A 17,297-nucleotide genomic window follows, 5' to 3' on the forward strand; every position below is an offset into this window, starting at 1 on the left:
CTTCAGATCAGCCTCACTGAATCACTTCTTTCCAGAGTAACACATTTCTAAGAACTCTTGATGGTAGGGACAGAGAGACTGTGAGTGGGAGAGTTGGCTGCTTCTGATCTGTATGGGGAGCTGCTTGAAGGTGAGGAGGGGGTTAGATATATGGTAACTTTTTTAGCATAAGAATCTATATTCGGTTGTTGAGTTACAGGGGTAGCAATTTTGATGGTGTAAAGACACTTACTGGCATGGAATTGATGGACCAAATGGTCGCATTCTGTGCTGTGATGGCTCTAGTACTTCAATTCCTGGCTGTACTGTGAGCTTCCCTGTTGTGCAGGTTTATCCTGTTTCTTTTAAACACGTAAGGAATCTGTACTAGTTTGTTAATTCATCAGACTTGAATTTTCACTCCACTGTGCCGAGGTTAGAAAACTTGATGAGCAATTGGAGATTTGGGAAGGGCGATGTGGAGAAGAGGAGCAGCTGTCTCTCCAAACTGCTCCCCATGGAGATCGGGTGGGAGGGAAGCTGCAGCTGATTCCCTGAACAGTTTCATTCCTATTCCTGTCCTCTTCTCATTAGCCTCTTGTCCGTTCTGCTGAGGCTGGTCTCAGCTGGTGTCCCAAGAGTCAGCCCCACAATCAAAATAGCCCACAACACTCCCTGCCCCACTCACATAGGGAAAGCCAACATTCGGATGAAGGAGTGGAGGGAGAGTGACCAGGAGTTGGTGGGTGGGGGCGGAGTGAGTGACCAGGAGTTGGTGGGTGGGGGCGGAGTGAGTGACCAGGAGTTGGTGGGTGAGGGCGGAGTGAGTGACCAGGAGTTGGTGGGTGAGGGCGGAGTGAGTGACCAGGAGTTGGTGGGTGAGGGCGGAGTGAGTGACCAGGAGTTGGTGGGTGGGGGCGGAGTGAGTGACCAGGAGTTGGTGGGTGAGGGCGGAGTGAGTGACCAGGAGTTGGTGGGTGGGGGACAGTGAGTGACCAGGAGTTGGTGGGTGGGGGCGGAGTGAGTGACCAGGAGTTGGTGGGTGAGGGTGGGGTGAGTGACCAGGAGTTGGTGGGTGGGGGCGGAATGAGTGACCAGGAGTTGGTGGGTGGGGGTGGAGTGAGTGACCAGGAGTTGGTGGGTGGGGGTGGAGTGAGTGACCAGGAGTTGGTGGGTGGGGGTGGAGTGAGTGACCAGGAGTTGGTGGGTGGGGGTGGAGTGAGTGACCAGGAGTTGGTGGGTGGGGGCGGAGTGAGTGACCAGGAGTTGATGGGTGGGGGTGGAGTGAGTGACCAGGAGTTGGTGGGTGGGGGGGAGTGAGTGACCAGGAGTTGGTGGGTAGGGGGGAGTGAGTGACCAGGAGTTGGTGGATGGGGGACAGTGAGTGACCAGGAGTTGGTGGGTGGGGGTGGAGTGAGTGACCAGGAGTTGGTGGGTGGGGGGGGAGTGAGTGACCAGGAGTTGGTGGGTGGGGGGAGAGCAAGTGACCAGGAGTTGGTGGGTGGGGGGGAGTGAGTGACCAGGAGTTGGTGGATGGGGGACAGTGAGTGACCAGGAATGGGGAGACAATTGGAGAACAAATTGAGCAGGAAAACAGAGAGGAATGCTGGAAGTGCGAAGCAGTTTGAGGAGGTTTGGTGTGTGTGATTTTCATGGTGAATGTGGGAGAACAGGAATCTGATTTCTAGAGAAAAATTTGTCCCATTGTTTTCACAAGGAAGGTGAGGGATGCAGTCAGCAGGAAGCTGTCACACTGACCTCAGCGTAGAAACATTCACATACTTCCCTGTGCTGAGGGACAGCCCAGTCACTCGATCAAATCAACACTGAATTTTCCATTCTGACTGCAGCCAGTGGCTGAGGGAGTTTGCAGTATTGAAGCTGTACTGTCACAGAGTGATAGCCAGCACTGGGCGGGAGTTGCTTCCAAAAGAAAACACACCCCGTTCTAACTCGGCAAAGGCCCGTGTGACCATCACCGTGCCAGAGCCCACACCAACCCTCACCACAATCCCATCCCTTCCACTGTCCCCATTCTGTACCCTCTCCCCCAGTTCCCCCCCACACCTCACTCCCTGGCCTCCACCCCCACTCCACAGCCCAGCCCCAGCCCATCCCTCACTGCCTACCCCAACCCCACCCTCCTCCAGTTGGCCAACCCCGTTCTCCTCCAGGGCCGTGATTATGCTGCTATTCTGGCCTGAGAAAGTACATTTAAAGGGACGTCCAATCCCTCTACACCTCCATCCCCCACCAGGATGGTCTGATCGCTCTCCGCTTCTTCCTCAAAAAGAGGCCCGAACAATCCCCATCCACCACTACTCTCCTCCGTCTGGCTGAACTTGTTCTCTCACTGAACAATTTCTCCTCGTCTCACTTCCTCCAAATAAAAGGTGTGTCTATGGGTACCCGCATGGGCCCCAGTTATGCCTGTCTCTTTATGGGGTATGTGGAACATTCCTTGTTCCAATTCTACTCAGGCCCCCTCCCACAACTCTTTTTTTGGTACATTGATGACTGTTTCAGTGCGGCTTCATGCTCTCGTCTGGACCTGGAAAATATTATTAATTTTTCTTCTAATTTCCACCCCTCCATCATTTTCACATGGTCCATCTCCGACACTTCCTTTCCCTTCCTTGACCTCTCTGTCTCAATTTCTGGTGATAGACAGTCCACCAATATTCATTACAAGCCCACTGACTCCCACAGCTACTTCAACCACAGCTCCTCACACCCCGCTTCCTGTAAGGACTCCATCCCATTCTCTCAGTTCCTTCGCCTCCGTCGCATCTGTTCCGATGATGCCACTTTCCAAAACAATGCTTCTGACATGTCTTCCTTCTTCCTTAACTGAGGTTTCCCACCCACGGTGGTTGACAGGGCCCTCAACCATGTCCGGCCCATCTCCCACACATCCGCCCTCACACCTTCCCCTCCCTCCCACAGCCATGATAGGGTCCCCCTTGTCCTCACTTATCACCCCACCAGCCTCCGGATTCAAAGGATCATCCTCCGCCATTTCCGCCAACTCCAGCATGATGTCACTGTCAATGTGGCAATCACCTTGTTAAAGACAATTGCTAGTTAAACAGGTGATGGGCATTGATTGTCCCATCGAAACAGAATAAAAAGATCCAGCTGGAACACTTTGTGTGGAAGCTACTTGGAAGTCAGTAACACTGAGGAGTTGTCTTGAAAATAAACCAGCTTGAACCAAAAGACCAGCCTGGATTAATTCTTCAACCACAACCTCTTATTGTGATTATCAGCCACCATCAAACTCATCTTCCCCTCGCCCTTATCTGCATTCTGTAAGGACCATTCCCTCCGGGACACACTGGTCCTCCTCCTCATTCCCCTCCCACGGCACCTTCCCATGCAATCGCAGAAGGTGCAACACCTGCCCCTCTACCTCCTCCCTCCTCACCATCCAAGGGCCCAAACACTCCTTTCAGGTGAAGCAGCATTTCACTTGCACTTCCCTCAATTTAGTCTACTGCATTCGTTGCTCCCAATGCGGTCTCCTGTACATTGGAGAGACCAAACGCAGACTGGGTGACTGCTTTGCTGGTCTGTCCGCAAGCATGACCCAGACCTCCCTGTCGCTTGCCATTTCAACACTCCACCCTGCTCTCATGCCCACATGTCCGTCCTTGGCCTGCTGCATTGTTCCAGTGAAGCCCAGCGCAAACTGGAGGAACAGCACCTCATCTTCCGACTAGGCACTTTACAGCCTTCCGGACTGAATATTCAGTTCAACAACTTCAGACCATGAACTCTCTCCTCCATCCCCACCCCCTTTTTTAATCCCCTTTTTTCAAATTCATTTTTATTTTCTATCCACTTATTTCTGTTTTTATTTATTTTTATTCATTTATTTATTGTTTTATCTCCTTTTTATCCCCGCTTTTTAACTCATTTTCTATCCTTTTTTCCCCATCACCGCCCCCTCTCCCACCACCGCAAGGGCCACCTGTCACTTGTTCATGTTGTTCTATCACAGAGTACTTACCCTTGTCCTGCTATTGTCACATTCTGCTTTCTTACCTGTACGCCACCATCAGCACCTCCTTTAGCCCTCACCACTAGCATTCACACCCCCTTTGTCTTTTTGTCCATTACATCTTTGTCAATCTCTCCTTTGCCCCCACCTTTCACTGGCCCTCCCTCCAGCTTCACCCTCTCCTTAAACGGTATAAATTTCATCACATTTCTACTTCTCTTTAGCTCTGAAGAAGGGTTATACGGTCTCGAAACGTTAACTGTGTTCCTCCCTCCACAGGGGCTGTCAGACCTTCTGAGTTTTTCCGGCAGTTTCTGTTTATGTTTCCGATTTCCAGCATCTGCAGAATTTTGCTTTGATGTTAAAGGGCCCAGTTTATTCCACTGCTCAGACACGGGGAAGACTCAGGAACCAGCTGCTCCATATTCATGTCTGCTCTGCCAGGAGCATTAATATACACTATTCACTTCCCCCCAACTTGTGGACACACACTCACTGTCCCCGTGTGAACACACACTCACTGTCCCCGTGTGAACACACACTCACTGTCCCCGTGTGAACACACACTCACTGTCCCCGTGTGAACACACACTCACTGTCCCCGTGTGAACACACACTCACTGTCCCCGTGTGAACACACACTCACTGTTTACCAATCCCCATGTGAACACACACTCACTGTTTACCAATCCCCGTGTGAACACACACTCACTGTCCCCGTGTGAACACACACTCACTGTTTACCAGTCCCCGTGTGAACACATACTCACTGTTTACCAATCCCTGTGTGAACACACACTCACTGTTTACCAGTCCCCGTGTGAACACATACTCACTGTTTACCAGTCCCCGTGTGAACACACACTCGCTGTTTACCAATCCCCGTGTGAACACACACTCACTGTTTACCAATCCCCGTGTGAACACACACTCACTGTCCCCGTGTGAACACACACTCGCTGTTTACCAGTCCCCGTGTGAACACACACTCACTGTTTACCAATCCCCGTGTGAACACACACTCACTGTTTACCAGTCCCCGTGTGAACACACACTCACTGTTTACCAATCCCCGTGTGAACACACACTCACTGTCCCCGTGTGAACACACACTCGCTGTTTACCAGTCCCCGTGTGAACACACACTCACTGTTTACCAATCCCCGTGTGAACACACACTCACTGTTTACCAGTCCCCGTGTGAACACACACTCACTGTTTACCAGTCCCCGTGTGAACACACACTCACTGTTTACCAATCCCCGTGTGAACACACACTCACTGTCCCCGTGTGAACACACACTCACTGTTTACCAATCCCCGTGTGAACACACACTCACTGTTTACCAATCCCCGTGTGAACACACACTCACTGTTTACCAATCCCCGAGTGAACACACACTCACTGTTTACCAATCCCTGTGTGAACACACACTCACTGTTTACCAATCCCCGAGTGAACACACACTCACTGTTTACCAATCCCCGTGTGAACACACACTCACTGTTTACCAATCCCCGTGTGAACACACACTCACTGTTTACCAATCCCCGTGTGAACACACACTCACTGTTTACCAATCCCCGTGTGAACACACACTCACTGTTTACCAATCCCCGTGTGAACACACACTCACTGTTTACCAGTCCCCGTGTGAACACACACTCACTGTTTACCAATCCCCGAGTGAACACACACTCACTGTTTACCAATCCCCGAGTGAACACACACTCACTGTTTACCAATCCCCGAGTGAACACACACTCACTGTTTACCAGTCCCCGTGTGAACACACACTCACTGTTTACCAATCCCCGTGTGAACACACACTCACTGTTTACCAATCCCCGTGTGAACACACACTCACTGTCCCCGTGTGAACACACACTCACTGTTTACCAATCCCCGTGTGAACACACACTCACTGTCCCCGTGTGAACACACACTCACTGTTTACCAATCCCCGTGTGAACACACACTCACTGTTTACCAATCCCCGTGTGAACACACACTCGCTGTTTACCAATCCCCGAGTGAACACACACTCACTGTTTACCAATCCCCGTGTGAACACACACTCACTGTTTACCAATCCCCGTGTGAACACACACTCACTGTTTACCAATCCCCGTGTGAACACACACTCACTGTTTACCAATCCCCGTGTGAACACACACTCACTGTTTACCAATCCCCGTGTGAACACACACACATAAGTAACTATGATGAATGTTTAATTTCTTCTGCAGGCTAACTGGAGGTCGCTGCGGAATGATTTTTTCAGTCTGAACCCATCCCAGCTCCATCACATGCTGAGGGAGTATAACCCAGGCCGAACGTGCCCACCCGTGTGGAGCCCACTCCCTGAAGAGCAGTATACAGCACTGAGAACAGGTCAGCACATCTTTGGAAAGAGTTCACATATTTTATGCATCAATGTTTATGGAGCTCACTAATTTGGCAGATGAAACGGGTTTTCATTTCAGGCACATGGTACAATATTAAACATTCGCAGGACAGGTCCAGCACAGGGTTAGATACAGAGTAAAGATTCCTCTACACCTTCCCCATCAAACACTCCCAGGGCAGGTCCAGCACAGGGTTAGATACAGAGTAAAGATTCCTCTACACTGTCCCCATCAAACACTCCCAGGACAGGTACAGCACGGGGTTAGATACAGAGTAAAGCTCCCTCTACACTGTCCCCATCAAACACTCCCAGGACAGGCACAGCACGGGGTTAGATACAGAGTAAAGATCCCTCTACACTGTCCACATCAGACACTCCCAGGACAGGTACAGCACGGGGTTAGATACAGAGTAAAGATCCCTCTACACTGTCCCCATCAAACACTCCCGGGACAGGTACAGCACGGGGTTAGATACAGAGTAAAGATCCCTCTACACTGTCCCCATCAAACACTCCCAGGACAGGTACAGCACGGGGTTAGATACAGAGTAAAGCTCCCTCTACACTGTCCCCATCAAACACTCCCAGGACAGGTACAGCACGGGGTTAGATACAGAGTAAAGCTCACTCTACACCGTCCCCATCAAACACTCCCAGAACAGGTACAGCACAGGGTTAGATCATCAGTAAAGTAATAGAAGGGGTCATATACAGTGATGTCAAGCAGCACTTGCTTAGCAATAACCTGCTCACTGACGCCCAGTTTGGGTTCTGCCAGGGCCACTCAGCTCCTGACCTCATTACAGCTTTGGTTCAAACATGAGCTGATTTCCCGAGGTGAGGTGAGAGTGACTGCCCTTGACATCAAGGCAGCATTTGACTGAGTGTGGCATCAAGGAGCCCCAGCAAAACTGGAGTCAATGGGAATCAGGGGGGAAAGCTTTCCACTGGTTGCAGTCATACCGAGTACAAAGGAAGATGGTTGTGGTTGTTGCAGGTCAGTCGTCTCAGCTCCAGGACATCACTGCAGGAGTTCCTCAGGGTAGTGTCCTCGGCCTAACCATCTTCAGCTACTTCATCAATGACCTTCCTTCCATCATAAGGTCAGAAGTGGGGATGTTCGCTGATGATTGCACAATGTTCAGCACCATTCGCGACTCCTCAGATACTGATGCAGTCCATGTCCAAATGCAGCAAGACCTGGCAAGTGGCAAGTAACATTGATGCCACACAAGTGTCAGGCAATGACCATCTCTAAGAAGAGAGAATCTAACCATCGCCCCTTGACACTCAATGGCATTACCATTACTGAATCCCCCACTATCAACATCCTGGAGGTTACCATTGATCAGAAACTGAACTGGACTAGCCATATAAATACTGTGGCTACAAGAGCAGGTCAGAGGCTAGGAATCCTACGACGAGTAACTCACCTCCTGACTCCTCAAAGCCTGTCCACCATCTATAAAGCACAAATCAGGAGTGTGATGGAATACTCTCCACTTGCCTGGATCAGTGCAGCTCCCACAACACTCGAGAAACTCGACACCGCCCAGGACAAAGCAGCCTGCTTGATTGGCACCCCATCCACAAACATTAACACTCTCCACCATTGACGCACAGTAGCAGCAGATGCACTGCAGGAATTCACCAAGGCTCCTTCAACAGCACCTTCCAAAGCCACAAACAACTACCATCTAGAAGGACAAGGGCAGCAGACACATGGGAACACCACCACCTGGAAGTTACCCTCCAAGTCACTCACCATCCTGACTTGGAAATATATCACCATTCCTTTGCTGTCGCTGAGTCAAAATCCTGGAACTTCCTCCCTAACAGCACTGTGGGTGTACCTACACCACATGGACTGCAGCGGTTCAAGAAGGCAGCTCACCACCACCTTCTCAAGGAGCAACTAGGGATGGGCAATAAATGCTGGCCCAGCCAGCGAAGCCCACATCCCGTGAATGAATTAAAAAAAAGAGTAAAGCTCCCTCTACACTGTCCCCATCAAACACTCCCAGGACAGGTACAGCACGGGGTTAGATACAGAGTAAAGCTCCCTCTACACCGTCCCCATCAAACACTCCCAGGACAGGTACAGCACGGGGTTAGATACAGAGTAAAGCTCCCTCTACACTGTCCCCATCAAACACTCCCAGGACAGGTATAGCATGGGGTTAGATACAGAGTAAAGCTCCCTCTACACTGTCCCCATCAAACACTCCCAGGACAGGTACAGTATTAGTTTAGATACAGAGTAAAGCTCCTTCAACCAGCGGATTAGGGAGAATTTTTCATTACTCTGCAATGGGTTGGAACATGGCAGTTGACAAAAATGAAGGATGTGTAATTGTTACCTGTCTAATTCTACCTGAGCTCACCCTCCAGTCCTGGTCATGGATCCTCGTTGCCATAATAACTATCAGAAATTCAGAAGAGATCCTTTTCTGGATGATATGACAGTGAGGTTTGCATAACGAACCAGAATAGCACTGAGCGGGGTGAGAGGGAGCTGGTGAGTGCTTTTTGCAAGAATATGAAGGGAGGGATAAAGCGGTTATTGCATCGTAATGGACGCTGAGATTGAGTAGTGATCACCTCAGCACACTGGCACCCACTGACAGCTCTGCATCCTTGTCCTCAGCTGACATCCTGGAGAGCTTTGACAATCACCCGCCCCTGATCCTGCCTTCTAGTGCTTTCCACATTGAGCTCGACAAGCCCGTCACCGACTACCTGGGCCTCCCCTCACAGCTGGAGTGTATCAAGGAATTTCTACAGAGCCTGGAGCAGCCGGAGATACTGGCAACGCCTGAACTGAGCAGTGGGAACCAACCCCAACAGGTAAACAATCACTGGCATTCGGAGGATGCAAGCAAGCAAGGACAGTGACTTCGTGTGGAGGGAATCTCGCTGGGAGATTGGAGGTTGTTTACCATGAACTTGCTTTGAATAATATAATGCTTATGTAATAACATGGTTCCAAGTTTTTAAAAAAAATCTCAAGAAACTTTTCTTTTAACCTGTTACCTCTTTTAGTGACAGTTTTAAATTGCAAGAAAAATTTTGCAGAGCTCTGAGGAAAAAGCAAGGAATGGAACTGATTTAATCACTCTTTCAAAGAACCTGCACAGTCACAATGGGCCGAATGGCTTCCTTCTGTGCTGTACCATTCTATGGTGATGTCTCCCTCCTGTTGACTCCCCAACCAGAGAAAATAGTCTTCTCATTTCACTCTATCAAAGCACCCCTTAATTTTAAAAACCTTGATTAAATCTCCCCTTAACAATCTGGGTTCCAATAGAAAGTCACATTGTCTCATGCCTCTCTTTATAGCATTGTTTCCTATTGGTGCAGGTAGACTATTGGTGTTCTGACCAATAGCTGTCATTTGCTCCTGTGATCATAAACTCCAGAGTTCATTGTGTTCACACAGGGCCTTTCAGTGATGTTGCAGAGAAACCCAATGCCATTTCCCCGGATTGATCTGACTTAAAGCTTCTTTGGAAATTAGGAATGGGATGGTGGTGGCTGTGACCCCCTCCAGAATCTTAAAACCTCCTATGCAATATTGTGTTATCTGAGCAGGTGCACACGGTGTGTGTAGACACAAACAGGATTTTTGGTGGGATGTCAAACTTTACCAGAACACTCACCTAATTTACTAAATATCCACACTGTCAGACCATTGACCCTTTGATCATCTCAGGAGCAGGCGAGGTTGGCACTGTGTTACAATAAAGACATTCAGCATCTATGTGTAAATGTAGCTTGTAATCTATTCCTGCAAGACAACACATATAGGGGAGCACTTGAGGTTTCAGAGGTTATGAACTTGTTGTTGTGACTACATTAAACTCTGTCAGGTTCTGTCGCTGTATATAAAACATAACGTTGTTGTTACTGTGTATACCCGCCAATATTAAACACGGGGTATTCCTGACATTTATCAAGCTTGTAATTACTGTAATGAAAATTGTTCAGAGTTTGATGTTCCTTGAGATTAACTTTCCGATTGCTGGTGATGATAAATATCACCATAAATGTGACAAAAACACTGAACAAACCAAATATCAGTCCACACACATTGAATATGGTCAACCTGTCACCAATCACTGCAAACATTTCAGATTCCTGGCACTGCATCCTAGATTCTGGGCCATTTACAGATGAGGGCAGGCTGATGATCTCTCTCTCTCTCTCTCTCAATGGACCTGAGAGAATCTAATTGATACATTTCACTGCTGAGCGTACAGGGATCACATACTCCAACCTATAGATTTCATATTGTCCCAGTGGACTCCGTACCTTGTCAATTTCGTGTTTTTCAGGTTACATCAGTTTCTGTGTTTATTGCACAGTGACCAGGCTAAAATGAGAACTCTGCTGATCTTCAGACAAATTACATCAGACCTAATTGGGGAGGTGGGCAGCAGAGGAAGGGCAAGGATCAGATTGTAGGACAGGATCGACAACGCTGACGGAAGGGATGGTAAATAAGGAAGTAGTGATCAGGTTAGAATAAGTAAGCCTGCAGGAAGAAGGGAAGGTTGAGTGAAGGGAAGAGTTGTGGTTCTCAGGTAGATGGTGTTCAAGTAGTATATGGAACAATAAGCCAGGAGTTCCACACAAGACGGGATTAAGACAGAATTATTCAGAGTCCAGTCCTATGACTGGTGCTCAGTTTACCCTGTGTTGGAGCTGGTTGTGTGTAAACAGTCTTAGTCATAAATATATATTTCATTCACTGACTTTTTGCCAGCATTGCAGGAGGGGACTGTCCTTCACTTCACTGCAACCTCAGTAACTGCAGTAAGAAATCATTTCTCACCAAAAATTGTGCTTATTCCAATATGTAAATAGAAAGAACTTGCATTTTCATAGCACCTTTCACAACGTCCCAAAGCATTGGCTGTAAAATGAAGTACTTTTTTAAAGATAAAAGCCAAATACTGCAGACGCTGGAAATCTGAAACAAAAACAGAAAATGCTGGAAAAACTCAGCAGGTCTGACAGAATCTGTGGAGACTGAAACAAAGTTAACGTTTCGAGTCTGTCTGACCCTTCTTCAGAGCTGTGTTTATCTCACAGTGACCAGGCTGAAATGAGAAACTCTGCTGATCTTCTGCTGCTCTGAAGAAGAGTCACGCAGACTCGAGACCTTAACACTTTCTCTCTCCACAGATGCTGTTAGACCTGTTGAGTTTTTCCAGCATTTTCTGTTTTTGTTACTTTTTTTAAAGTGAGTCACTGTTGTAATGTAGGGAAACATTGCAGACAATTTGCACAAAGCAAGATCCCACAATCCTGCCATGAGACCATGACCGATTAATCTGTTTTAGTGATGTTGGTTGACGGATAAATATTGTGCCCTGGACACCAGGGAGAACAGCCCTACTCTTCTTCAAAATATTGCTATAGATCTTTTACATCCATCTGAGAGGGCAGGGTTTAATCTCTCATCCAAAAAGCAGCACCTCTGACAGTGCAGCATTCCCCAAAGACTTCACTGGGAGTGTCAGTCTAGATTATATACTCAAGACTCTGGAGTGGGACTTGACCCTGCTCTGTCCTTCTGACTGAGAGGTGAGAGTGCTACTCACTGAGGCACAGCTACCACAGAGAGATATTAATATCTGCTGATTCCTCAATTGTTCTGTAACTCCTTTTAGCAGAACACAGCAACATTCACTCATTGTTCACTGTTTAAATAATAAATACGTAGGATTGACATTGAAATCAGCAAACACTAAAATGTTTACAAGAATGTTTCCTGGGATGAGTACCTTCAGTTATGAAGATAGATTAAATAAATAGTTCAATGGCTATCCAGCAATACTGCCATATCCTTTTGCTTTGTTAGCCTACGTATCCCCTCTCCACAACGCTTTCCCCGGTATTTTGAGAGGGCTTTAAACTAAGTTGGGGGAGCATTCTGGAGAGGGGATACGTAGGCTAACAAAACAAAAGGATATGGCAGTATTGCAGGGCAGCTATTTAGGTATTGACACCCAGAGTGTGACAGGAAGGGACAGAGTGTACAAACATAAACAAACAGCAGCAAATAGGGTCAAAGGGGAGAAGAAAATGGTAAAAAGGCAAAATTAATGGCTCTTTACTTAAATGCACATAGTATCTGGAACAAAATAAATGAATTAACAGAAAAAATAGAGGTTAATGGGCATGATCTTACAGCCATTACGGAGACATGGTTACAAGGAGATCAAAGCTGAGAACTAAATATTCAGGGGTATGTGACTTTTCAAATGGACAGGCAGGAAGGAAAGGGTGGTGGGGTAGCTTTGTTAGTATGAAATGGAATAAGTATGATAGCAAGAAATGATCTTGGAAGATGTAGAATCCAAATGGGTGCAGGTAAGAAATAACAAGGGGAAGAAGACACTGGTGGGAGTAGTCTATAGGCCCCCTAACAGTAGCTATACTGTAGGACAGAGAATAAATCAGGAGATAATGAGTGCATGTAAAAAAGGCAGAACATTAATCATGGGTGACTTTAATCTTCATGTAGATTGGGAAAATCAAATTGGCAGAGGTAGCCACAAGCAAGAATTCATAGAGTGTATTCGGGACAGTTTCCTGGAACAATATGTTGTGGATCCAACCAGGCATCAGGTTATTTTGGATCTGGTAATGTGTAATGAGGCAGGTTTAATAAATGATCACAGAGTAAAAGATCCCCTAGGAAACAGTGATCATAACATGGTAGAATTTGGCATTCAGTTAGAAAGTGAGAAACTTGGATCGGAAACAACTGTAGTAAACTTAAATAAGGGTAATTACAATGGAATGAGGGCAGGATTGGCTGGAGTGGACTGGGAAAGGAGTTTAGCAGAAAAGACAGTTGATGAACAATGGCAAACGTTTAAGAAAATAGTTCACGACTCACAACAAAGATATATCCCAGTAAGGAAGAAGGATTCTAGGAAGGGGATAAACTAACCATGGTTAACCAACCAAGTTAAGGACGGTATCAAATTGAAAGAAAAAACATACAATGTGGCAAAGATTAGTGGTAAGCCAGAGGATTGAGAACGTTTAAAAAACCAACAAAAGATGACCAAAAAATAATAGATGGAGAAAGTAAACTTTGAGGGTAAACTAGCAAGTAATATAAAAACGGACAGTAAGAGCTTCTTTAAATATATAAAAAGGAAGAGAGAGGCCAAAGTGAACATAGGCCCCTTAGAGAATGAGGCTGGGGAAATAATAATGGGGAACCAGGAAATGGCAGAGGAGTTGAATATATACTTTGCATCAGTCTTCACAGTAGAAGACACTAATAGCATTCCAAAAATACAAAATAATCAAGGGGCAAAAGGGAGGGAGGAAATAAATACAATAACTATCACTAGAGAAAAAGTACTAGGGAAACTAATGGGTCTAAAGGCCGATAAGCCCCCTGGACCTGATGGGTTGCATCCTAGGATAGTAAAGGAAGTAGCTACACAAAAGCGGATGCCTTAGATTATGGATAAGTCCTAGAAGATTGGAAAACTGCCAAAGTAACACCCTTATTCAAAAAAGGGAGGGATACAAAAATTAGGTAACTATAGGCGAGTTAGCTTAACATCCGTCATTGGGAAATTGTTAAGAGTCTATTATAAAGGATGTAATAGCAGAGCATTTAGAAATACACAATATAATCAAGCAGAGTCAGCATGGCTTCATGAAGGGGAAATCATGCCTGACAAATTTCTTAGAATCTTTGAGGAGGTAACAAGCAGGATAGATAAAGGGGAACCAGTAGATGTAACATATTTGGATTTCCAAAAGGTGTTCGATAAGGTACTGCACATAAGGCTACTTAATAAGATAAGAGCCCATGGTGTTGGGTGTAGTATATTAGCATGGATAGAGGATTGGCTAACTAATAGAAAACATAAGAGGGGCATAAGGGATAAGAGGGGCATTTTCAGGATAGCAACCTGTAACTAGTGGATTGCCACAGGGGTCAGTGCTGGGGCCACAATTATTTACAATATATAATAATGACTTAGATGAGGGAAGTGAATGTACTATCGCCAAGTTTGCAGATGACACAAAAATAGGTGGGAAGGCAAGTAGTGAGGATGACACAAAGAGTCTACAGAGGGATATAGACAGGTTAAGTGAGTGGGCAAAACCTTGGCAGATGGAATATAATGTGGAAAAATATGAGGTTATGTATTTCGACAGGAAGAATAGAGGAGCGGAATATTATTTCAATGGAGAAAGACTGCAGAAAGCTGCAGCACAGAGGGATTTGGGGGTCCTCGTGCATGAATCCCAAAAAGCTAACATACAAGTTCAGCAGGTAATAGGGAAGGCAAATGGAATGTTGGCCTTTATTTCAAAGGGAATGGAGTATAAAAATAGGGACGTCTTGCTAAAACTATCCAAGGTACTATTTAGACCACACCTAGAATACTGTGAACAGTTTTGGTCCCCTTATCTAAGGAAAGATATACTGGCATTGGAGGCAGTCCAGAGAAGATTCACTAGGTTGATCCCGGGAATGGAGGGATTTTCTTATGAGGAGAGGTTGAGTAGGCTGGGCCTGTACTCATTGGAGTTTAGAAGAATGAGAGGCGACCTTATTGAAACATATAAAATTCTTAGGGGGCTTGATAGGGTAGATGCTGAGAGGTTGTTTCCCTTTGTGGGAGAGTCTAGGACCAGACAGCATAATCTCAGAGTAAGGGGGCGCCCACTTAAAACAGATGAGGAGAAATTTCTTCTCCCAGAGGGTTGTTAATCTGTGGAATTCTTTACCGCAGGGGGATGTAGAGGCTGGGTCGTTAAGTATATTTAAGGCTGAGAGAGACAGATTTTTAATTAGTAAGGGAATCAAGGGTTATGGGGAAAAGGCAGGAAAGTGGAGTTGAGGATTATCAGATCAGCCATGATCTCATTGAATGGCAGAGCAGACCCTATGGGCTGAATGGCCTACTTCTGCTCCTACGTCTTATGGTCTTGTAGATTGGAGAGATTGGGACTGTTCTCCTTGAAGAGGAGAAGGCTAAGAGGAGATCTGATAGAGGTGTTCAAAATCATGAAGGGGCTGGATAGAGTAGATAGGGAGAAACTGTTCCCACTCATAAAAGAATCATAAACGAGAGGGCACAGCTTTAGTGAATTGCAAAAGAAGCAAATGTGATGTGAGAAAAAAACTTTTTCACACGCCAAGTGGTTCAAGTCTGGAATGCACACCTGGAAGTGTGGTGGAGGCAGGTTCAATATAAGCACTTGAGGTCATTAGATGATTATTTGAATAGAAACAATGTGCAAAGATATGGGGAAAAGGCAGGAGAATGACACTAAGTCATAATGCTCATTTAGAGAGCCAGTGCAGAATTGATGGGCCGAATGGCCTCTTGCACCATAACAATTCTGTGATTGTGTGTGTCACCAGATGAGGTGAGATTTCCACAAGGGACACAGCACACTCTACGATCTTCGAATGATACAGAACAAAAAGAGCCTATTCAGCCCATTGTGCCTGTACTGGCTGTTTGAAACAGCTAATCCTATTAATTCCACCACCCTACTCTTTCCCAGAGCCCTGAAAATTTTACGTTTCAAGTATTTACAGGTATCTAATCCCCTTTTGAGTGTTAATGTTGAATCTGCTCACACTGCCCTTTCTGCAGCTCATTTTACTTAACCTCAGAATGGGTTTCTCAATGTGTCACATGTCTTTATATCTCCTTATGCTCATCATCTGATTCCACATCTGCATATTCCCCATCTTCACATTAATAACAATAAAATGATAATTGATTTCGACAGTGAGATTTCCATGCTGTTTTATTTTCTCACAAATTTCCCACAAATTCTCACAATTTCCACTATTTTCTCTTCTCGCAAATTTCAGTAATATTTCATAATTTTTCTATTAATGGTTGAATGTGTTAGCGGAGATGGAGTCAGTGCCATATGTTTCCTCTCTGTGCCGCTGTGAATCTTTGTTGTGTGATACATAAACTCCATAGCACCTGGGGTGAGCCAGAGATCCAATGTTAGACAGGACATTATTTGCATATTGCTTTTCCTGATTTTTGGCAAGACCAAGCTGTATAAATATCCATCATACAACACTGGCATTGCATTTTGTGGTCTAATACCCGGAAGGCACAGCAATAACAGGCCCTGATTAACGTTTACCTGTCCTGACTGAGGCCCTATGCAACAAGGCAGTCGTTAACCCTTGAATAGTGAGTCACACCAGGGTCAACTTTCCAGGCAATTTTCCCCCCATACCTTACTGGTGCTCTGCTGTGACCATTTACATAGTTTTTCCCAGAGTTCCCAAAGTTACGGGGGACAAATAAAATCCCCATTGAATTCACCCACACTGCTCAATGTGTCACAGGACAGGATGGTGTTAATTGAACAGGTCACTCACTGTGTCACTGTACAGAGTCACTGAGGATCACTCACTGTGTCACTGTACAGAGTCACTGAGGATCACTCACTGTGTCACTGTACAGAGTCACTGAGGATCACTCACTGTGTCACTGTACAGAGTCACTGAGGATCACTCACTGTGTCACTGTGCAGAGTCACTGAGGATCACTCCTCACTGTGTCACTGTACAGAGTCACTGAGGATCACTCACTGTGTCACTGTACAGAGTCACTGAGGATCACTCCTCACTGTGTCACTGTACAGAGTCACTGAGGATCACTCACTGTGTCACTGTACAGAGTCACTGAGGATCACTCACTGTGTCACTGTACAGAGTCACTGAGGATCACTCACTGTGTCACTCTACAGAGTCACTGAGGATCACTCACTGTGTCACTGTACAGAGTCACTGAGGATCACTCACTGTGTCACTCTACAGAGTCACTGAGGATCACTCACTGTGTCACTGTACAGAGTCACTGAGGATCACTCCT

At 46.3% G+C, this 17,297-nt stretch overlaps 1 protein-coding gene across 1 annotated transcript in view; it reads left to right on the forward strand.

Annotated features, from left to right (window-relative positions):
- The window catches only part of LOC144667632 (ras-interacting protein 1-like), a 104,781-nt gene that overhangs the window by 40,325 nt on the left and 47,159 nt on the right, over nt 1–17,297 (forward strand). Inside the window, exons 11-12 of the mRNA XM_078529107.1 lie at nt 6,233–6,377; nt 9,041–9,240. Of these exons, the coding sequence (XP_078385233.1) occupies nt 6,233–6,377; nt 9,041–9,240 (345 nt within the window). The remainder of the gene's footprint in view (nt 1–6,232; nt 6,378–9,040; nt 9,241–17,297) is intronic.

This window comes from Cetorhinus maximus, chromosome 24 (assembly GCF_964194155.1).
Source record: "Cetorhinus maximus chromosome 24, sCetMax3.hap1.1, whole genome shotgun sequence".
Lineage (NCBI taxonomy): Eukaryota > Metazoa > Chordata > Chondrichthyes > Lamniformes > Cetorhinidae > Cetorhinus > Cetorhinus maximus.